Here is a 22,976-nt window from a genome sequence, read left to right on the forward strand (position 1 = left end):
CTATCGCACACAGATTAGCTCTTCCTGCGGCTCTCCATTCAGGAAAAAAAACAGTCCTTTGCAAGCCAGACATTGCACTGGCCTGCCTCTTCTGGGACAACGCCAGCTGATTAGGGTTGAAACCTGATTGGCACGGATTGATTTCGGTTGCATCCTGCTCACAGCTCAAGACCAGATGAAGAATATCCTGGGGGAGTATCAGGGGAGACGATGTAATCTCGGGTCAGATAGTGGTGAGAGCTCAGTAAACTGAAGAAAAGCAGAAGTGGGGAAAATCCCACTACCCCCACCAGTGTGCAGCCCCACCTGGATGATGCTCCAGTCCTCTCACACACACCAGCTCTCAGTGGGGAGGAGAGCAGAGGGATGGAGCCAGTTCAGAGAGGGGGGTTATTAGGAGGCCATGAGGGGTGAAGGCCAGGGGGGAAATTTGGCCAGGACACTGGGGTGACACCCCTACTCTTGTCGAGAGACACCCCGGGATTGTTAATGACCACAGAGAGTCAGGACCTCGGTTTTACGTCTCATCCGAAGGACGGCGCCTGTTTACAGTCTAGTGTCCCCGTCACTATACTGGGGCATGAGGACCCACACAGACCGCAGGGTGAGCGCCCCCTGCTGGCCCCACTCACACCTCTCCCAGCAGCAGCCTCAGCTTTCCCAGGAGTCTCCCCTCCAGGTACTGGCCAGGCTCACACCTCCTGGGCTCCAGTGGGGGGGGCTGCCAGCCGGGAGCTGCAGGGGGACACGGCTTGTTAGGGTGGGTCAACGCCTGCGTCAGAGGTGGGCCGATCACAGTGACCTTGCGGGGCCAGGGAGCAGACGTGTGACGTACTGGCGCAGCCCGCTGAAAGGGCTCTCCTCTCCCCCCCCCCCCCCCAGGTGGCGGCGGAGTACTGCAAGGACACCACCCTGCTGCTCATCGGGGTCATCTGCCTGGCGGCCTCCATCGAGAAGTGGAGCCTGCACAAGCGTGTCGCCCTGCGGATGGTCATGATCGCCGGGGCCAAGCCGGGCATGTGGGTAACCCAGCGCCGTGCCTGTCGGGGGGCGGGCGGGGTGCGGGTGTCTGTGTGTGGGTGTGGGGGTGTGTGTGTGGGTATGGGTGAGTGTGTGTGGGGCTGCATGTGCAGGTGTGGGGGTGCAGGTGTGTGTGGGTGTGGGTGGGTGTGGGTGTGGGCGTGGGTGGATGGGTGGGTTGGTGTGTGTGGGTGGGTGAGGGTGTGTGTGTGTGGGTGGGTTGGTGTGGCGGTGAGGGTGTGTGTGTGTGGGTGGGTGCGGGTGTGTGTGTGTGGGTGGGTTGGTGTGGGGGTGTGGGTGTGGGCGTGGGTGGATGGGTGGGTTGGTGTGTGTGGGTGGGTGAGGGTGTGTGTGTGTGGGTGGGTTGGTGTGGCGGTGAGGGTGTGTGTGTGTGGGTGGGTTGGTGTGGGGGTGTGGGTGTGGGCGTGGGTGGATGGGTGGGTTGGTGTGTGTGTGTGGGTGAGTGTGTGTGTGTGTGGGTGGGTTGGTGTGGGGGTGCGTGAGTGTGTGTGTGGGTGGGTTGGTGTGTGTGGGTGTGTGGGTGGGTTGGTGTGGCGGTGTGTGTGTGTGTGTGGGTGGGTTGGTGTGGCGGTGCGGGTGTGTGTGTGTGTGGGTGAGTGGGTGTGGGGGTGCGGGTGTGTGTGTGTGTGGGTGGGTTGGTGTGGGGGTGCGTGAGTGTGTGTGTGGGTGGGTTGGTGTGGGGGTGCGTGAGTGTGTGTGTGGGTGGGTTGGTGTGTGTGGGTGGGTGAGGGTGTGTGTGTGTGGGTGGGTTGGTGTGGGGGTGCGTGAGTGTGTGTGTGGGTGGGTTGGTGTGGGGGTGCGTGAGTGTGTGTGTGGGTGGGTTGGTGTGGGGGTGCGTGAGTGTGTGTGTGGGTGGGTTGGTGTGTGTGGGTGGGTGAGGGTGTGTGTGTGTGGGTGGGTTGGTGTGGCGGTGTGTGTGTGTGTGTGGGTGGGTTGGTGTGGGGGTGCGGGTGTGTGTGTGTGTGGGTGGGTTGGTGTGGGGGTGCGGGTGTGTGTGTGTGTGGGTGGGTTGGTGTGGGGGTTTGGGTGTGGGTGGATGGGTGGGTTGGTGTGTGTGGGTGGGTGCGGGTGTGTGTGTGGGTGAGTGGGTGTGGGGGTGAGGGTGTGTGTGTGTGTGAGGGTGGGTTGGTGTGGCGGTGCGGGTGTGTGTGTGTGTGGGTGAGTGGGTGTGGGGGTGCGGGTGTGTGTGTGTGTGGGTGAGTGGGTGTGGGGGTGCGGGTGTGTGTGTGGGTGAGTGGGTGTGGGGGTGCGGGTGTGTGTGTGTGTAGGTGGGTTGGTGTGGGGGTGCGTGAGTGTGTGTGTGGGTGAGTGGGTGTGGGGGTGAGGGTGTGTGTGTGTGGGTGGGTTGGTGTGGCGGTGCGGGTGTGTGTGTGTGTGGGTGGGTTGGTGTGGCGGTGCGGGTGTGTGTGTGTGTGTGGGTGAGTGGGTGTGGGGGTGCGGGTGTGTGTGGGTGAGTGGGTGTGGGGGTGCGGGTGTGTGTGTGTGTGTGTGGGTGAGTGGGTGTGGGGGTGCGGGTGTGTGTGTGTGTGTGTGGGTGGGTTGGTGTGGGGGTGCGTGAGTGTGTGTGTGGGTGAGTGGGTGTGGGGGTGAGGGTGTGTGTGTGTGGGTGGGTTGGTGTGGGGGTGCGGGTGTGTGTGTGTGGGTGAGTGGGTTGGTGTGGGGGTGCGTGAGTGTGTGTGTGGGTGGGTTGGTGTGGCGGTGAGGGTGTGTGTGTGTGTGAGGGTGGGTTGGTGTGGGGGTGCGGGTGTGTGTGTGTGTGGGTGAGTGGGTGTGGGGGTGCGGGTGTGTGTGTGTGGGTGAGTGGGTGTGGGGGTGCGGGTGTGTGTGTGTGTGTGTGTGTGGGTGGGTTGGTGTGGCGGTGCGGGTGCGGGTGTGTGTGTGGGTGAGTGGGTGTGGGGGTGCGGGTGTGTGTGTGTGTGGGTGGGTTGGTGTGGCGGTGTGTGTGTGTGTGTGTGTGGGTGGGTTGGTGTGTGGGTGCGGGTGTGTGTGTGTGTGTGGGTTGGTGTGTGTGGGTGGGTGAGGGTGTGTGTGTGTGGGTGGGTTGGTGTGGCGGTGCGGGTGTGTGTGTGTGGGTGGGTTGGTGTGGCGGTGCGGGTGTGTGTGTGTGTGTGGGTGAGTGGGTGTGGGGGTGCGGGTGTGTGTGTGTGGGTGAGTGGGTGTGGCGGTGCGGGTGTGTGTGTGTGTGTGGGTGAGTGGGTGTGGGGGTGCGGGTGTGTGTGTGTGTGGGTGAGTGGGTGTGGGGGTGCGGGTGTGTGTGTGTGTGGGTGAGGGTGTGTGTGTGTGGGTGGGTTGGTGTGGCGGTGAGGGTGTGTGTGTGTGGGTGGGTTGGTGTGTGTGTGTGGGTGAGTGTGTGTGTGTGTGGGTGGGTTGGTGTGGGGGTGCGTGAGTGTGTGTGTGGGTGGGTTGGTGTGTGTGGGTGTGTGGGTGGGTTGGTGTGGCGGTGTGTGTGTGTGTGTGGGTGGGTTGGTGTGGCGGTGCGGGTGTGTGTGTGTGTGGGTGAGTGGGTGTGGGGGTGCGGGTGTGTGTGTGTGTGGGTGGGTTGGTGTGGGGGTGCGTGAGTGTGTGTGTGGGTGGGTTGGTGTGGGGGTGCGTGAGTGTGTGTGTGGGTGGGTTGGTGTGTGTGGGTGGGTGAGGGTGTGTGTGTGTGGGTGGGTTGGTGTGGGGGTGCGTGAGTGTGTGTGTGGGTGGGTTGGTGTGGGGGTGCGTGAGTGTGTGTGTGGGTGGGTTGGTGTGGGGGTGCGTGAGTGTGTGTGTGGGTGGGTTGGTGTGTGTGGGTGGGTGAGGGTGTGTGTGTGTGGGTGGGTTGGTGTGGCGGTGTGTGTGTGTGTGTGGGTGGGTTGGTGTGGGGGTGCGGGTGTGTGTGTGTGTGGGTGGGTTGGTGTGGGGGTGCGGGTGTGTGTGTGTGTGGGTGGGTTGGTGTGGGGGTTTGGGTGTGGGTGGATGGGTGGGTTGGTGTGTGTGGGTGGGTGCGGGTGTGTGTGTGGGTGAGTGGGTGTGGGGGTGAGGGTGTGTGTGTGTGTGAGGGTGGGTTGGTGTGGCGGTGCGGGTGTGTGTGTGTGTGGGTGAGTGGGTGTGGGGGTGCGGGTGTGTGTGTGTGTGGGTGAGTGGGTGTGGGGGTGCGGGTGTGTGTGTGTGTGTGGGTGAGTGGGTGTGGGGGTGCGGGTGTGTGTGTGGGTGAGTGGGTGTGGGGGTGCGGGTGTGTGTGTGTGTAGGTGGGTTGGTGTGGGGGTGCGTGAGTGTGTGTGTGGGTGAGTGGGTGTGGGGGTGAGGGTGTGTGTGTGTGGGTGGGTTGGTGTGGCGGTGCGGGTGTGTGTGTGTGTGTGGGTGGGTTGGTGTGGCGGTGCGGGTGTGTGTGTGTGTGTGGGTGAGTGGGTGTGGGGGTGCGGGTGTGTGTGGGTGAGTGGGTGTGGGGGTGCGGGTGTGTGTGTGTGTGTGTGGGTGAGTGGGTGTGGGGGTGCGGGTGTGTGTGTGTGTGTGTGGGTGGGTTGGTGTGGGGGTGCGTGAGTGTGTGTGTGGGTGAGTGGGTGTGGGGGTGAGGGTGTGTGTGTGTGGGTGGGTTGGTGTGGGGGTGCGGGTGTGTGTGTGTGGGTGAGTGGGTTGGTGTGGGGGTGCGTGAGTGTGTGTGTGGGTGGGTTGGTGTGGCGGTGAGGGTGTGTGTGTGTGTGAGGGTGGGTTGGTGTGGGGGTGCGGGTGTGTGTGTGTGTGGGTGAGTGGGTGTGGGGGTGCGGGTGTGTGTGTGTGGGTGAGTGGGTGTGGGGGTGCGGGTGTGTGTGTGTGTGTGTGTGGGTGGGTTGGTGTGGCGGTGCGGGTGCGGGTGTGTGTGTGGGTGAGTGGGTGTGGGGGTGCGGGTGTGTGTGTGTGTGGGTGGGTTGGTGTGGCGGTGTGTGTGTGTGTGTGTGTGGGTGGGTTGGTGTGTGGGTGCGGGTGTGTGTGTGTGTGTGGGTTGGTGTGTGTGGGTGGGTGAGGGTGTGTGTGTGTGGGTGGGTTGGTGTGGCGGTGCGGGTGTGTGTGTGTGGGTGGGTTGGTGTGGCGGTGCGGGTGTGTGTGTGTGTGTGGGTGAGTGGGTGTGGGGGTGAGGGTGTGTGTGTGTGTGTGGGTGAGTGGGTGTGGCGGTGCGGGTGTGTGTGTGTGTGTGGGTGAGTGGGTGTGGGGGTGCGGGTGTGTGTGTGTGTGGGTGAGTGGGTGTGGGGGTGCGGGTGTGTGTGTGTGTGGGTGAGTGGGTGTGGGGGTGCGGGTGTGTGTGTGGGTGAGTGGGTGTGGGGGTGCGGGTGTGTGTGTGGGTGGGTTGGTGTGGCGGTGTGTGTGTGTGTGTGGGTGGGTTGGTGTGGCGGTGCGGGTGTGTGTGTGTGTGGGTGAGTGGGTGTGGGGGTGCGGGTGTGTGTGTGTGTGTGGGTGAGTGGGTGGGTTGGTGTGGGGGTGAGGGTGTGTGTGTGTGTGTGGGTGGGTTGGTGTGGGGGTGAGGGTGTGTGTGTGTGTGTGGGTGAGTGGGTGTGGGGGTGCGGGTGTGTGTGTGTTTGGGTGTGGGTGTGGGGGGGGGTGGTCTCGTCCGCTAGGGGAACTGCGCACCACTCGTCTTGGAGAAATCAAAGACTTCGGACACTGACAAACTGCTCCAAGACTCGCAGATGCCTTAGAAATGTCACAGGGGGGGGAGAAAAAAGCTATTTGCCCCACAATACCAAGACAGGTATTCTGTGACGACCCTCACCTGCTGAGAGAGTGGGTATCTCGCTGACGTGGAATTTCTCCTGCATCTAAAGCAGATAAGAGTCATTCTGGGGGAGGTCAGGCCACACTCTATAGAAGTGAAACAGACCCAGGTGTCGCATTCGTTATCCATCAGTTTATCCATTTTCTAACCACTTCATCCAATTCAGGGTCACAGGAGAGCCGGGGCCTATCCCAGCTAGCAATGGGCACAAGGCAGGGTACACCTTGGGCAGGACGCCAGTCCCTCACAGGACACACACACACACACACACACACACACACACACACACGGGGCCAGTCCATCACAGGGGACACACCCACACTCTCACACCAGGGCCAGTCCATCACAGGACACACACACACACACACACACACACACACAGGGCCAGTCCATCACAGGACACACACACACACACACACACACACACACACACTCTCACACCAGGGCCAGTCCATCACAGGGGACACACACACACTCTCACACCAGGGCCAGTCCATCACAGGACACACACACACACACACACACTCTCACACCAGGGCCAGTCCATCACAGGACACACACACACACACACACACACACACACACTCACACCAGGGCCAGTTCATCACAGGACACACACACACACACTTGCACCAGGGCCAGTCCATCACAGGACACACACACAGACACACACACACACACACTCGCACCAGGGCCAGTCTTCCCAGAAGTCAGTTTACCCCCCAGCATGTCTCCGGACTGTGGGAGGAAACTGGGGCGCCCCAGGTCAGGAACTCAACCCCGGGCCCCGGCGCTTAAGTCACTGAAGTCAAGGAATACAACCGCATATACAGCCAAACTTGCTGCGTCCCACGGTTTATCCTACTGAGGCTGAAACGAGTGGCACCTCCTCCTCCTCCTCCTCCCTCCCTCATCGCTGTTTCTGGGCTGTGTCTGCCTCCCTGCCCGCAGGCTGGTGCTGGGTTTCATGTGCTGCACAGTCTTCCTCTCCATGTGGCTCAGCAACACCTCCACCACGGCCATGGTGATGCCCATCGCAGAGGCCGTCCTGCAGCAGCTCATCAGCACGGGCGTGGCCGACGCGGAGGAGGACTCCGAGACCGTCGACACGCAAGACGACGACGGCGGCGGCGGTAGGTAGACATCCGGGCCCGCGGGTCTTCCGGCGGGAAGCGGGCTCCTGATCCTCACGCTCGTACCGTGCTTTCCCGGACGCTCCCGCCCTCCTCTCAGTGAGGGCGGGAGGAATCCCACCGCCGCCACCAATGTGCAGCCCCCCCCACCTGGATGCTGCGGAATATGGAATCGAAAACTTTCTTTTTTGGGAGGGGGGGGGGATTAGGGGGAAAATCCCGTACATTTGAAAAAATATCCGAACGTTCCTCCCAAACGGAGATTTAAGGAGCAGACAGGAGGACGTGTGCCGCAGAATTCAGGGTGCATGGTAATCCTACCCCCCCCTCCTCCTCCGTCCCTTGTGAGTTAAGTAATAATAATAATAATAATAGTTGCTTACACTTATATAGCGCTTTTCTGGACACTCCACTCAAAGCGCTTTACAGGTAATGGGGATCCCCTCCACCACCACCATCATGTGCAGCCCCACCTGGATGATGTGACAGCAGCCATAACGCCAGAACGCTCCCCACACATCAGCTCTCAGTGGGGAGGAGAGCAGAGGGATGGAGCCAGTTCAGAGAGGGGGGTTATTAGGAGGCCATGAGGGGTAAAGGCCAGGGGGGGAAATTTGGCCAGGACACTGGGGTAACACCCCTACTCTTGTCGAGACACACCCTGGGATTGTTAATGACCACAGAGAGTCAGGACCTCGGTTTTACGTCTCATCTGAAGGACGGCGCCTGTTTACAGTCTAGTGTCCCCGTCACTATACTGGGGCATGAGGACCCACACAGACCGCAGGGTGAGCGCCCCCTGCTGGCCCCACTCACACCTCTCCCAGCAGCAGCCTCAGCTTTCCCAGGAGTCTCCCCTCCAGGTACTGGCCAGGCTCACGCCTGCTGGGCTCCAGTGGGGCTGCCAGTTGTGAGTTGCAGGGGGATATGCTACTGGCTTTAAGCATAAACCAGATTCAAGGAGACGAGGCGTGATTCGCACAGGGAGCTATATTGGTTTAAATCAGTGGTTCTCAGTCCTGGTCCCGGTGAAACCCCCCACACACCCACTGTTACCCCCTCCCACCTTCGTTAGGTAATCAAAGCCTTAATTGAGCTAAGAAGTTCTTTCAATTTAGTATTTGTATTTTGCTTCTCGTCACAAGTCTGGGATTTTATTTCGATTACAAAACCAACGGTTCAAGCTCCAACATGTGGAAGAGCTGAGAACAGACGGCTCAAATGAATCCGACGATGGTTAAGTCAGCGAAGGGTTTGATGGTGTAGCTGAGGGCTGGACTGGACCAGAAACCAGCAGTTGTGTGTGTGTGTGTGTGTGTGTGTGTGTGTGTGTGTGTGGATCACCAGCACCAGGACTGGGCACCCCTGCTGTAAACTGTAGTTCACACATTATAATGTGATTATTACATATCCCACTGTTGTCTGTATGGAACAGCATACTGAAAATATTGAGGAAAATATTAAATATGATTCCCCAAAATCTGGCTAATATCCTTTAAAAAGGGAATTGGTGCTATGTTGTTTAGGGTGTATTATATAGAGACAGATTTGAAGCTGTATGTGGATTTGATGAACATGTGGGCGTAGATATGTTTTGAGTTTTATTGTACACTAGATAATCCGAAACTCTGTATTGAATTTGTTCCAGACAAGGAAGACAATCTTGAGAGAAACCAATCGGAACTCCTCTTTCTCAGAGAAAGGTAGGAAAAACACATACTGTGAACAACAAGCCGAAGGGCACTGGGGGGGTCCTTCACTGAGCGGGCAGTAGGAAAGTCTTGTTCAGACCAGCCTCGCCCTGAAAGAAACTGGGGGTGTCACCTTCGATATTGTCTGTGCCTCGTGTCTGCAGTTCAAAATCTAATTGCCATCAGTTTCCATCTGTTTGGGAATAAGTCCGCCTGGTTGACTTGGGGTCGATGTCTTTGAGGATTTTGCATACTTAGATCAGACTAAAGAGACTCAGTTCCTCCAGCCTGTCGGTGTGGGACACTCCCTTCAGACTGAAGAGACTCAGTTCCTCCAGCCTGTCGGTGTGGGACACTCCCTTCAGACTGAAGAGACTCAGTTCCTATAGCCTGTCGGTGTGGGACACTCCCTTCAGACTAAAGAGACTCAGTTCCACCAGCCTGTCAGTGTGGGACACTCCCTTCAGACTGAAGAGACTCAGTTCCTCCAGCCTGTCAGTGTGGGACACTCCCTTCAGACTGAAGAGACTCAGTTCCTCCAGCCTGTCACGCCATTGTTATTATGAAGTGATAATTCCTCTCATTAAACCTTTACTAACCTTTTTGTTAATAGATTCTTATTCATTGGGCTTTATTTCTGTTTGTTTTTTTTGCAGCTGTACAAAGACGGAACACCTCGCGTTGTCAGAGGTAAGAGGGAGGTACTCCAGCTGGTATTTTTAACTGAACAGTATGCAGTAAGCAGTTGTGTAAAACAGCACTGCAAATATCAAGTTCACACGATTATTTTGATCTTTTTAGAATCCTGGCTGTGTGGTTTGCAAGCAGTCTTTTCAAAAGGACATATTTGCAAGATTTTAATTTTTATTTTGCATTATTTCAGAACCCAGGCACAGAGCCCAAGTTTTAGACTTCTTCCAGCATTACACAATAACGCAGCTCAATATTACAGAACTTTTACCTGTTTCACAGAGCCCAAAGCTTTGTTAACTTTTCAATACTGCAGTATTCAGTGGGGAAAAGAAACAAGTGAAGAATAACACCACACTGAAAAACCCATCCATTGTCTGATCACTTCATCCACGTCATCGAGGGAGCCAGAGTCTGCCCTGGCAAGCAACTGAAACAAGGCAGGATACACCCTGGACAGGACACCAGTCCATCACAGGACACACACACACACAATCACACCAGGGCCAGTCCATCACAGGACGCACACAGACGCAGACACACAATCACACCAGGGCCAGTCCATCACAGGACACACACAGACACAGACACACTCACACCAGGGCCAGTCCATCACAGGACACACACACACTCTCACACCAGGGCCAGTCCAACACAGGACACACACACACTCACACCAGGGCCAGTCCATCACAGGACACACACAAACACACACACACTCACACCAGGGCCAGTCCATCACAGGACACACACAAACACACACACACTCACACCAGGGCCAGTCCATCAACGGACACACACACACACCAGGGCCAGTCCATCATAGGACACACACACACACCAGGACCAGTCCAACACAGGACACACACAGCCAGCATGTCTTTGGACTGTGGGAGGAAACCGGAGCACCCGGAGGAAACCCACATGAAAAGGGGGAGAACATGCAGACTCCACACAGACAGCATCCTAGGTCCGGAATTGAACCCGGGGCCCCAGCGCTGTGCCAGTCACTCTGGAAAAAAAAACAGAGAAGGAAAAAGCACAATAGATTGACTGTTCATCCTATGCCTGAACAAGGCTCCTTACCCAACATGTTGTGCAATTTCCTCTTGTTTTCCACGTAGATGTAACCTCTTGGTGTTTGACGGCTTGCGCCGGTTTAGCAGCACAGATCGATATTTGTCCTGATAAAGGGTTGTATTTTTGAGATGGTGGGGGGGGGGGTTGGGAGTGCTCTGTTCACGCTGCCTGCAGGTGCTAACCCGCCTTCTCTGGCTTTGTGATCGGTGTGCAGGAGCTGAACCGCCTGGCTCTGAAACAGCGCCCCGGCGAGGCCTGTCCGAAAGAGACCAACGGCTACTTGCCTCAGGTAATCTTTCATTCTCCACGAGACGATCTGAAACCCAGCGGTAAATGTGTTACTGACAAGAAAGGGGAGAAACCATTTAGACCTCTTCTTTCTGAATGGTAGGAAAAATAAATACTGTGAACAGCATAAAACAGCCCTGGGAATCATTGCTGAACACAGGAAAGTCTTTTTCAGCCTGCCTAGGTTTGGTATGCGATTGATTATAATTGCTTACACTTATATAGCGCCTGTCTGGACCCTCCACTCCGAGCTCTTCCCAGGTCAGGGGGGATCCCACTACCCCCACCAGTGTGCAGCCCCACCTGGATGATGCTCCAGTCCTCTCACACACACCAGCTCTCAGTGGGAGGAGAGCAGAGGGATGGAGCCAGTTCAGAGAGGGGGGTTATTAGGAGGCCATGAGGGGTAAAGGCCAGGGGGGAAATTTGGCCAGGACACTGGGGTAACACCCCTACTCTTGTCGAGAGACACCCTGGGATTGTTAATGACCACAGAGAGTCAGGACCTCGGTTTTATGTCTCATATGAAGGACGGCGCCTGTTTACAGTCTAGTGTCCCCGTCACTATACTGGGGCATGAGGACCCACACAGACCGCAGGGTGAGCGCCCCCTGCTGGCCCCACTCACACCTCTCCCAGCAGCAGCGATCGGACGTCCGCAGGCAGCTAAACCAGCAAGCTTGAGCCCCGCAGGACAGTAACGCATTGCGCCTCCGAAATAAAAGAGTGGGAGCCCGGGTTCCACCGCAGGGAAGTGAATTCGGGAAGGCCGGAGGCCCCGATGGCAGGAGCGATCGTTCGCAGAGGCACAGAGAGCGAGGAGGAAAAACCATTCAGATCTCTTGAACTTCCTGCTGAGATGTCGAAGCAGGCTGAAGCCCGCGGGTGTCGTGGCCGATGTATTGACGCGCAGGTGCCGTCCCTCTCAGGCAGAGATTTTCATACCCGAGCCCCAGAAAGCTCCCGAGAAGCCGGCGCCTCGGTACCCAACCAAGAGAGACCACATGATCTGCAAGTGTCTGTCCTTGAGCATCACCTACGCTGCCACCATCGGGGGACTGATCACCATCACCGGCACCTCGACCAACCTCATCTTTGCAGAGCAGTTCAACAGGTAATCATTCTCACACCTCTATAGCACTTCTCTGGACCCTCCACTCGGAGCTCTGTCCAGGTCAGGGGGAATCGCACTACCCCCACCAGTGTGCAGCCCCACCTGGATGATGCTCCAGTCCTCTCACACACACCAGCTCTCAGTGGGGAGGAGAGCAGAGGGATGGAGCCAGTTCAGAGAGGGGGGTTATTAGGAGGCCATGAGGGGTAAAGGCCAGGGGGGAAATTTGGCCAGAGCACTGGGGTAACACCCCTACTCTTGTCGAGAGACACCCTGGGATTTTTAATGACCACAGAGAGTCAGGACCTCGGTTTTACGTCTCATCTGAAGGACGGCGCCTGTTTACAGTCTAGTGTCCCCGTCGCTATACTGGGGCATGAGGACCCACACAGACCGCAGGGTGAGCGCCCCCTGCTGGCCCCACTCACACCTCTCCCAGCAGCAGCCTCAGCTTTCCCAGGAGTCTCCCCTCCAGGTACTGGCCAGGCTCACGCCTGCTGGGCTCCAGTGGGGGGCTGCCAGCTGGGAGCTGCAGGGGGACACGGCTGCTGGTACCTGCTGCAGAGTCAATCAGACAGTGGGGTCACATTTGGCTTATCGAGGGAAAAGGCCAGTTAGCTATCTTCAGCGTCTGTAGTATATTAAGAGACATCCTCTCGTCTTTGATCACAGCCTTGTGGTGATCAAAGGGATGGGCAGACGATTATCAGTAACTCATTTTCGTGAGCACAGCAATATTGGCAATCGTTTCCGTGCACAGTCCTATCAGTGAGTGATAACCAACAACAAAAAAAACAGTCAGCATTTCTTTTTTTCGTGGATGGGTCTGGATTACCTGATCCCAGGGCAGGGAAAGGTGTAGTTATCAGGCTGCAAACTCTGTGGGGAGATACTGGCCAAGTCTGCTCAGCTGCACTTTGGTCAGAGAAAAAAAAGATCTGTTTACGGACAGGTTTGTTGTGAGTGGTCAATGTTTCCTTCCTTCCATTCCAAACAAATCTGATGCCCTTTTTATTACCCAGACAAGCCCTCCCCAATTTGTTCCGCCTTACCCTCGGGAATTGATCTTTCTCAAAGAAGCCCCAGAGACAGGACATTGATTTTCTGATCGCCCTCCTTGTTTTTAAATAGCTGAGCTTTGTTTATCTCTCATGTGCCGAGCTGACATGAGGCTCTTCTGATAGGCACGCTCTTGTTGTTAAAGCTCAGAAAGATGCCATTTCCTGCTCTTTGGATCTGCTGAGTGTCAGTGTTGATACCTAGAGAAATCCAATACGTCCTGCTCTTGCAAAGCTTGGGGTTATGGTGCATTCAGTTATTCAGCCATTTTCTAACTGCGTTATTCAGTACAGAATTGCAGGGCAGCCGGAGTCTATCCCAGCAAGCAATGGGCACAAGGCAGGGTACACCCTGGACAGGACACCAGTCACACTCACACCAGGGCCAGTCCATCACAGGACACACACAGACACACACACACTCACACCAGGGCCAGTCCATCACAGGACACACACACAGAGACATACACACACACTCACACCAGGGCCAGTCCATCACAGGACACACACACACACTCACTCCAGGGCCAGTCTATCACAGGACACACACACACACTCACTCCAGGGCCAGTCTATCACAGGATACACACATACACACACACACACACACTCACTCCAGGGCCAGTCCATCACAGGACACACACAGAGACATACACACACACTCACACCAGGGCCAGTTTTCCCAGAAGCCAATTAATCTCCCAGCCTGTCTCTGGACTGTGGGATGAAAGCAGAGCGCCAGGAGGAAACCCACAAGAACCTGGGGAGAACATGCAAACTCCACACAGACAGCACCCCGGGAATTAAAGTCCCAATGCTGCTAGGAAACGACGCTACCCACTGCTCCTCGGTGCCGCCACATTCTAAATGCGAAACCCCGCTGGATGAAAACTTTTATTCAGTAACTAAAGCTGGTTTACTGTTTCCCCCTTCTGGCTAAGTGTTGCATTGTTGCACAGTCTTGAAAGTTCTTTTATCTCATGATTGATCCACGACGACAGACTTGATGATTTTTATTTGCTGATAAGATACATGCTCCCCCCCAGATTGCTCATCCGCGGTCTCAGCACCGCGGAGGACGAGAAGCCCTTGCCGTGTTTTTGGGCGGCTCTTTCCCGGCTCATTCTCTGTTCCACCCCCGGTTCCACAGCCGCTACCCTGAAGCCAAAGTGATCAACTTCGGGACCTGGTTCATCTTCAGTCTGCCCATCTCCCTGGTCATGCTGTTCCTGACCTGGCTCTGGCTGCACTGCTTGTTCCTGGGCTGCAAGTGAGTGAAAAACCTCTTTATTTGGGGTGCAGTTTGAGAACCGGCCCAGCAGACCCCCCCCCCCCCCCCACTGCTGCATGGATATGGAAAGTTTAATTACTGGGGTGCAGTCGGGCTCTGCAGTTTGAGAAACGGCCCAGCAGACCCTCATAGCTGCATGTAGGTGGAAAGTTTCATTATTGGGGTGTAGAGGGGGTCTGCAGTCTGCAAAGTGGGCTAGAAGGAGCCCACAGCTTTGGGTTAGTGTAGAGTTTCATTGTCGGGGAGCAATGAGGTTCTGCAGTCTGAAAATAGGTCACTGGACCCCAAATCATCTCCCAGAAAGAACTGTCCAGAAAACACGGCCCTTCTGTTACTTCGGAGGAAGTGGTGATGATGATGATGATGTATTGTGGTGCGTTAACTTTCTATTTCCATCTTCAGATGGAAATTCCCCAAACACCTGCTGCCTCCTCTGGTTTGTGCTAGGTGTTGTGTAGCCTTTGTTTTCCTGCCACTTGTGTGTTCTTCTCCCGCGTGTCTGTTGCCTCCTTCACCTTCCCGTCCACCGGCGTGACCCCATTTCTGCCCCCGCGATCTTCCTGCCCTGCAGCTTCAGAGAGACCTGCTCCCTCAGCAAGAAGCGCAAGACCCGCCGGGAGGAGCTGTCGGAGAGACGCATCCAGGAGGAGTACGAGAAGCTCGGCCCGGTCAGGTGGGTCAGGAGTATGAGAAACTGGGTCCGGTCAGGTGGGTCAGGATTACGAGAAGCTCGGCCCGGTCAGGTGGGTCAGGATTAAGAGAAGCTGGGTACGGTCAGGTGGGTCAGGATTACGAGACGTTGGGTCCGGTCAGGTGGGTCAGGATTACGAGAAGCTCGGCCCGGTCAGGTGGGTCAGGATTACGACACGTTGGGTCCGGTCAGGTGGGTCAGGATTACGAGAAGCTCGGCCCGGTCAGGTGGGTCGGGAGTATGAGAAATTGGGCCCGGCAAGGTGGGTCAGGATTATGAGAAGCTGGATCCAGTCAGGTGGGTGAGGATTACGAGAAGCTCGGCCTGGTCAAGTGGGTCAGGATTAAGAGAAACCAGGTCTGGTCAGGTGGGTGAGGATTACGAGAAGTTGGGTCCGGTCAGGTGGGTCAGGATTACTAGAAGGCGGGTACAGTCATTCTGGGTCAGGATAGAATTTTAGGAGCTGTTTCATGGGATCTTAATGACTCCATACAGTCATGACTAGGGTTTAACATCTCGTCCAGATATGGCCTCTCCTACAGTACCAATGTCACCTGTCACCATACGGGTTATTACTCTGTGATCATGCAAAAAAAAAATTCAAAGGGCAGGGTCAAAGGTTAAAGAAAATACTGGAATCTGCAATTTGCAAGAAGAGTTTATCTGCACGAGCTCTCCAGACTGTGGTCCATAATATCTCAAGAGTGAGACGCTGGCCTGGGAATATAGGTTTCAGGACAGAATGGCCGCTATAATCTCTACTCCTTCTCCTTCATACACACAGTATGCAGCAGCGGTCTGCAAACGCAGTGGCCCACGATAGCACCAGACATGAAAGTGGTGCTTCCCTGTCATACGACGTAGACTCATCTGCCATTTTTAAGCAAATGGGATTAAACCAGCTCTGTGATAATGCAGAAATATGTTTTATTATAACATTAAAACCACACGTTGTGGTAATGCAGTTTTGGAAAACTGGTCCCAGATGATTTGAGAGCAGTCCAGGGCAGCAGACGTCACTCGGGACAGAGCACTGTGAGTCTGGGATCAGGATGCAGGGCTGTAGGTCCGAGATCTGGATGGAAGGCTGTAAATCCGGGATTGGAATAGAGTGCTGTAAATTCGGGATCGGCGTGGAGGACTGTAAGTCTGGGATCTGGATAGAATGCTGTGAGTCTTGGATCAGGATGGAGGGCTGTAAATCCGGGATTGGGATAGATGGCTGTTAGTTTGGCATCAGGATGGAGGGCAGTAAATCTGAGCTGTTAGTCTTTGGATGGTGGACTGTCAGACCGGCATCAGGATTAAATCCTGAGCTGGGGATTGGGATTAAAGCACTCTGAGTCCAGGATCACGATTAGAACACAGTTAGTCCGGGATCATGAAGGAGGTCCAGGATCGGGATGGAGGGCTATAGGTCCGGGATCGGGATGGAGGGCTGTAGGTCCGGGATCGGGATAGATCAGGCTGGATCGGGGGATGCAGGGCTGCGGGTCCGGGATCAGGATGGATCTGGATGAATCGGGGGATGAAGGGCTGTACGTCCGGGATCGGAAGAGATCGGAATGGAGGGCTGTAGGTCTGGGATCGGGATGGAGGGCTGTAGGTCTGGGATCGGGAGGGATCGGGATGGAGGGCTGTAGGTCCGGGATCAGGATGGATCTGGATGAATCGGGGGGTGGAGGGCTGTAGGTCCGGGATCGGGAGGGATCGGGGGCTGGAGGCCTGTCCCAGACAGTATCCCCCCTTCACAGCCACATGGGCTGCGTGACCCGGGGCGCCTCCGCCTGCCCGTCCCCTCCGGCCTTCCTCTTCCTCTCCGCTCTGCTCCCCGGAGCAGGGGGCCGGTTCTCGGCGCTGGCGCCCCCCCGGGGAGGAGTCCGGAGGAAGTCGGCTATCAGGGAGAAGGCCAGCTGGCCGTAGGCGGTGTAGTCGCTGATGGCCCACCTTCCCAGCACCTCCTCCTCCTCCTCCTCCTCCTCCTCCTCCTCCTCCACGTAGCCCAGGGGGGAGAAGACGCGCAGGAACTCCTGGCCTCCGTACCGCACCGACACCCACTCTTCTGCAAGGATGCCCCCCAGGGAGGGATGGGGGTCCTCCTCCTCCTCCTCCTCGCGGGGGGCTCCCTCCCCAGGCGCCCCCTCGTATCCGGCCATGCCCGGCGCGCTCAGGGAGAACCGCACGGGGTGGGAGGGGCTGTCCCGGAAGGACAGCGGGAGCCGCCTCCACCTCCCGGGAAACCGGGCCCGCCCCTCCCCGCTGGCCCCCGGTCCCGGGCCCCCCTCGGAGGCCCCCGGGGGCCGGCGGGCGGGGAGGGGCAGCGGGCGGAGGCGTAGCGTCCCAGCGCGCGGCGGCGGGGCGCGGCGGCGGGGGGCGGCCCCGCCCGTCAGGCCCCGGTGGAGCGCCAGGAGGCTGAGGGCCAGAGACCTCAGCTGGTCCGCCGTCAGGGGCCGCGGCTCCGTGCTGGAGACGCGCACCAGGAGCGCGGCTCTCTCCCCAGCTGGGGCGGGCGGGAGGGCGCCTGTCGCGGGGGGAATGGGGGGTGGGGGTAAGGAAACAAACAGAAAGTACCAGCTGGGGTAGTTGATTGTCATGGAGAACTGGAAAACTGGAAAATTCATCTGCCCATTTTCTAAACAGTTTAGCCAGTCCAGGGTTGGAGGGGATCACATCACAGGACACACACACACACACACACACACACACACACACACACACACACACACACACACAAGGGCCAGTCCATCACATCACACACACACACACACACACACACACACAAGGGCCAGTCCATCACATCACACACACACACGCACACACACACACACCAGGGCCAGTCCATCACATCACACACGCACACGCACACACACACACACAAGGGCCAGTCCATCACATCACACACACACACGCACACACACACACAAGGGCCAGTCCATCACCTCACACACGCACACGCACACACACACACACAAGGTCCAGTCCATCACATCACACACGCACACGCACGCACACACACACACAAGGGTCAGTCCATCACATCACACACGCACACGCACACACACACACACAAGGGCCAGTCCATCACATCACACACGCACATGCACACGCACACACCAGGGCCAGTCCATCACAGGACACATGCACGCACGCACACACACACACACACACACACAAGGGCCAGTCCATCACATCACACACGCACGCGCACACACACACACACAAGGGCCAGTCCATCACATCACACACGCACACGCACACGCACACACCAGGGCCAGTCCATCACAGGACACACGCACGCACGCACGCACACACACACACCATTGCCAGTCCACTGTGTGTGTGTGTGTGTGTGTGTGTGTGTGTCCTGTGATGGACTGGCCCTGGTGTGAGTGTGTGTGTGTCCTGTGATGGACTGGCCCTGGTGTGAGTGTATGTCCTGTGATGGACACAAACTCAGGGAGACCATGCAAACTCCACACAGACAGCACCCCAGCAGTTGAACCCAGGGCCCCAAGAGCTGCGAAGCAGCAGTGCCGACCCCTGCACCACCCTGCTGCCTCACTTGGTTGTCACGAGTAATTCAATCTCGCAGCTCCAGAGAAAGCTCAGCTCGTCGCGCTTATGCCCTTTTAAGCAGTTTTCCTCATTGCGATGAACACCTGAAGGTATTCAAACGGTTGCACCTTTGTTTACTTATTACAACTCCAAATGGTTGTGAAAGTCATTGAGGTGCTGTCTGAGAGAAACGAGGAAACGAGAAGGATGCACTCTCTCTGCTCTGAACGATGACCTCAACGGCCCCTGTAGCATTACGATAGAGATGTAGCTTTTCTGTCTGTCGATGCACTGAGAGAGTCATGCAGAAGACAAGGGTATTGAAAGTGTGCCACTTGATTTTTTGAAAAATTATTTCTGTTCATTGGATTTGCTGTATTTATTCTGGGCACAAATGATGGAACGTGTCTGGCGATATCCTATATGTACGTTGCGTTGCGTAATACCCAAAAGACCCATGTCAGCACTCCTTCAAAACACCGAGAAACCTAACCAACAACGTGAAGTACAGCTTAGAAATAAAAAATAGGATCATAATTTAAAAAAAATTAAGACCGCAATTTAAAAAAAAGGAAAGCTTTGAAATGCTCATCCTATGAGAATAATTACCCGGACGATCGGTCCCAGGAGAATTGATCTTGGTGTAAAATGTCAGTTTCATGAGATATCTTTCTGTTGCAGGCAGGAAGGGCTCCATTTCTTTCTGCTGTCAGGGTTGCTGACAAAGTCCTGTTTTGTTGCTGAAAATATCCCGATGAGTTTGAGTCTAAACGCAATGCAGAACGTTTTAGAATGTTAAGAGTCGTTTCTTTGGAAACCACGTTTTTAGAACATTTTAAACTTCTGCTGTGATGGAATAGTCTTATGACATCACAGCCGGGATACTACATCGATCCTAGACGCCCAGTAATTTATAAACATCTAAGGGCTTTCAGTTAAAAAAAAAAAAACAACTTATTTTACATGGTAAAAAGCACACAAGTATTAGTGCAATGTGCCATTTTTGCTGGGCGCTATAGAAATGCGTATTTCTAATGAGGCGAAAGTACAGAATGTCAGCTTTATGTCTGTGTTTTTTAATGTGATTCCAGTATCCTGGGTCACATCCACAGCGTGGTCCAGGATTAAACTAGAGTCTTGTGACCCACAGGGCTCACACTGTGCTTTGAGCGACTGACTTCTTACTCAGGGTGGAGGGTGTATATTCGTAAGTACAGCACGCTTTTGGGTTTAGTTCCTAGTCAGCCCAGCACATAGCAATCCATCCATTTTCTGACTGCTTCATCCTATACTGGGTCATAGGGGAAGTAGGAGTCTATCCCAGCAAGCAAGGCAGGATACACTCTGGACAGGACACCAGTCCATCACAGGACACACAAACACACACACACTTACACTCACACCAGGGCCAGTCCATCACAGGACACACACACACACACACACACACACACATGCACCAGAACCAGTTTTCCCAAATGCTTATTAACCTCCCAGCCTGTCTTTGGACTGTGGGAGGAAACCCACGTGAACTTGGGGAGAACATGCAAACTCCACACAGACAGCACCCCCATGTCCAGGAAGCAACGCTGAGAGACAGCAGTGCCTCCCACCTGCCCCAGCCGCGCCACCCACCCCGAGCACACATCCCCCAAAGCGTGCCACCTCGCCGTTCGGCACCGAGGGCCCGATGGCGCCAGCGTCGGAGCTAAGGCAGATGATGCTGCTCTCAACCCAACCTTGCGCCACCAGGCCAGAGAGGAGGGGGGCCTGACGTTACTGGGAGGGCTGGCCCGGCCCCGTCTAAGTTCAGATCCCCTCCGCCCCCTGAAGAGCTCAGCCCAGGCTGGCGCAAGGAGATCCCGCAGCCCGGAGACGGAGGCCTCTTCTCCTCTCTCCTCCTCTCCCCCGGGACAGCCCCGGCTCACTCCCCTCCTGCCCTCTTGACCCCGCAGTTACCCCGAGCTGGTGACGGGCGTCTTCTTCCTGCTGATGACCCTGCTGTGGTTCACCAGAGAGCCAGGATTCGCGCCGGGCTGGACCTCGCTGTTCGAGAAGTAAGCGGTCGGGGTCCGGGGGTGGGGGCTGTCACGACCTGGGAAAGACGTCTGGGGGGGTTTGACCGAAAAAGGCCGCAACGTAAAAGGACCGGCGAGAGATCGGAGTCCCCTGGGGGGAAACGAATCAGTTTGATTGCCAATCGCTAATCCAGGGGGTCCCGGGAGTCAGCGTTCGGATTCAACTCAGGAGGGGGAAAGACCCCCCCCCCCCCCCCCCCCCAAAAAATACCCAAGCAAAGCTAACTGGCTCTAAAAGACAAATAAGCCCCAGATGGACTAGAACTGGGGGGAAAAATGGTGGTCGCGCCTAAACAGTAAGTCCGTACCAAAAAAAAAAGTCTTCCGCCTTCTACACCAACTCACTAACCACAAACACATCTTTCCCCATCCCAGAAACCACATGCCGCTCAGCTATCTCCTTTCCCTAATAAGATCACTCTATTGGCCAGATACAGTGTCTTGCATGAGGAATGTGTCTTTTCTCAGACCCCAGCCTGCTCTCCATGAGACACACAGACAGGGAGAGAAGCTGGGGGTCAGAGCGCAGGGTCGGCCATTTATACGGCGCCCCTGGAGCAGCTGGGGTGAAGGGCCTCGCTCAGGGGGCCCAACGGAGTAGGATTCCTCTGCCGGCCGCGGGATTCGAACTGGCAACCTCCCAGCCACAGGCGCAGATCCTGAGCCGCGGAGCCACCGCTCCGCCCGATAGGGCATCCCAATCGATCGGTGAGATCCACACCATCCGCGGTCGCGACAGACCCCAATCCATCCTTCAGGACCCCAGCCATCCCGGCCACAGACTGTTCTCTCCCCTACCCTCTGACCAGCAGTACCGCACTGTTAAGGCAAGGACCACCAGACTCCAGGACAGCTTCTATCCCACTGCAGTGCGCATCCTCAACAGCGAACATCTGCACTTGGCACGTTTTATATAGTCTACCGTTTTTTTTTTTGTTTTTTTTGACCTTGCTACTACTGAGTGGTGGCTCTGTGGCTCAGGACCTGCACCTGTGGCTGGGAGGTTGCTGGTTCAAATCCCACAGCTGGCAGAGGAATCCTACTCCGTTGGGCCCCTGAGCGAGGCCCTTAACCCCAACTGCTCCAGGGGCGCCGTGCAATGGCTGACCCTGCACTCTGACCCCAAGCTTCTCTCTCCCTGTCTGTGTATCTCATGTAGAGCAAGCTGGGGTCTGTGAAAAGATGAATTCCTATTGCAAGAAATTGTATAGGGCTTATAAAGCAAAATTATCATTATTATCATTATTACATTTTTATTTTTTTTCCCACAACATATTCAGCGCTCCGGTTGTCCACACGGGGGCGGTGTTGTCTGTTGAACCGTGTGGTGTCCCGAGAGATCAAGGCGATGATGACGAGCTCCGTGTCCGCGCACGGCAGTGAACGCCTCTGCTCCACTAGAAGCGCGGCCGTCTGACCCGAGTCGCCATCTCGGTTGTTTTTTTTTTCCTAGGAAGGGCTACCGCACGGACGCCACCATCTCCGTCCTGCTGGGGTTCCTGCTCTTCCTCATTCCGGCCCGCAAGCCCTGGCCCTCGGCTTCGGGAAGCGCCGGGAAAGGTCAGCCTCCCCCCGTCGATCCTTCCGTCTCGGAGCTAGGAGCCGCGGGACTGGGCGAGAGGCTGTGCTGGAGGAGAGAAGCATGTACAGGATAAACGTTACAAACGTTAATTAACACAAAGCTGTGTCTTGAGAGACATCGGGGTTTCGGCTTCAACACCATGGCTGGGCAGCTTGTTCCCCACCCCCACCACCCTTTGTGTAAAGAACCCCCCGTCCTGCCTGTCCTGACTGGAGGATCTCATCCAGCTGTTTTTTTAAGTAAAGCAAGGGTATCAGCTTCAACAACATGGTGGGTCAGCTCGTTCCCCACCCCCACCACCCTCTGTGTACAGAAGAGCCTCCTGCCCTGACTGGAGGAGCTCACCCAGCTGTGTCTGGAGAGAAGCCAGGGTATCGGCTCCAACAACACGGCTGGGCAGCTTGTTCCACACCCCCACCACTCTTCGTGTAAAGAACCCCCCCCCTGTCCTGACTGAAGGAGCTCATCCAGTTGTGTCTTGACAGAAGTCAGGGTATCGGCTTCATCAACATGGCTGGGCAGCTTGTTCCACACCCCCACCACTCTTCGTGTAAAGAACCCCCCCCCCCCCCTCCTGCCCTGACTGGAGGAGCTCACCCAGCTGTGTCCTGAGAGAAGCCAGGGTATCGGCTTCAACCACAGGGCTGGGCGGCTTGTTCCCCACCCCCCCCACCCTCTGCGTAAAGAAGCGCCGGCCTGATGTCGGTTTTGACCGTGGCTTCCTCTGTCCTCCTCCGGTTTCGTGTTTCCCTGTGCGCTCCTGAAGAAACCCGCCAGGCTGACTGGGTCGGGACCTTCTCAGGGTTTTTGAATGCTTGTATCAGTGTCCCCCACGCAGCACCCAAGGCCTGGGAAGTGCTTATCGACTCCCTAGCCGGGGGAAGGTTGGGCTCAACCCCTAAGCCACAGGACAAGGGGGCTGGGAACCCCCTGCAGATTGAGGGGTGACCAATGGGCGGCTGCACAGGAGGAGATG

General features: G+C 56.3%; 2 protein-coding genes across 2 annotated transcripts in view; one reads left to right on the forward strand and one right to left on the reverse strand.

Moving 5' to 3' along the window:
• slc13a4 (solute carrier family 13 member 4) overlaps positions 1–22,976 on the forward strand; it is a 40,851-nt gene that overhangs the window by 13,652 nt on the left and 4,223 nt on the right. Inside the window, exons 3-12 of the mRNA XM_088923587.1 lie at positions 883–1,019; positions 6,704–6,885; positions 8,534–8,588; positions 9,233–9,266; positions 10,561–10,635; positions 11,564–11,748; positions 13,957–14,076; positions 14,669–14,770; positions 20,296–20,397; positions 21,872–21,978. Of these exons, the coding sequence (XP_088779713.1) occupies positions 883–1,019; positions 6,704–6,885; positions 8,534–8,588; positions 9,233–9,266; positions 10,561–10,635; positions 11,564–11,748; positions 13,957–14,076; positions 14,669–14,770; positions 20,296–20,397; positions 21,872–21,978 (1,099 nt within the window). The remainder of the gene's footprint in view (positions 1–882; positions 1,020–6,703; positions 6,886–8,533; positions 8,589–9,232; positions 9,267–10,560; positions 10,636–11,563; positions 11,749–13,956; positions 14,077–14,668; positions 14,771–20,295; positions 20,398–21,871; positions 21,979–22,976) is intronic.
• Positions 16,537–19,040, reverse strand: LOC148829080 (uncharacterized). Its single transcript, XM_088922734.1, has 2 exons — positions 18,953–19,040; positions 16,537–17,309 (listed from the first exon to the last, which is right to left on the reverse strand). The coding sequence occupies exons 1-2, from the start codon at positions 19,038–19,040 to the stop codon at positions 16,537–16,539; spliced, it is 861 nt and encodes a 286-aa protein (XP_088778860.1).

This window comes from Atractosteus spatula, chromosome 8 (assembly GCF_055471065.1).
Source record: "Atractosteus spatula isolate fAtrSpa1 chromosome 8, fAtrSpa1.hap1, whole genome shotgun sequence".
Classification (NCBI taxonomy): Eukaryota; Metazoa; Chordata; class Actinopteri; order Semionotiformes; family Lepisosteidae; genus Atractosteus; species Atractosteus spatula.

Excerpts from the sequence above, each read along its gene's own strand:
- LOC148829080 (XM_088922734.1), bottom strand. The coding sequence starts at position 19,040 with ATGGAGCCCTTCCTGCCTGCAACAGAAAGATATCTCATGAAACTGACA. Across the intron at positions 17,310-18,952 it reads TCCTGGGACCGATCGTCCGG|GCGCCCTCCCGCCCGCCCCA; the intron begins GTAATTATTCTC and ends CCCCCGCGACAG.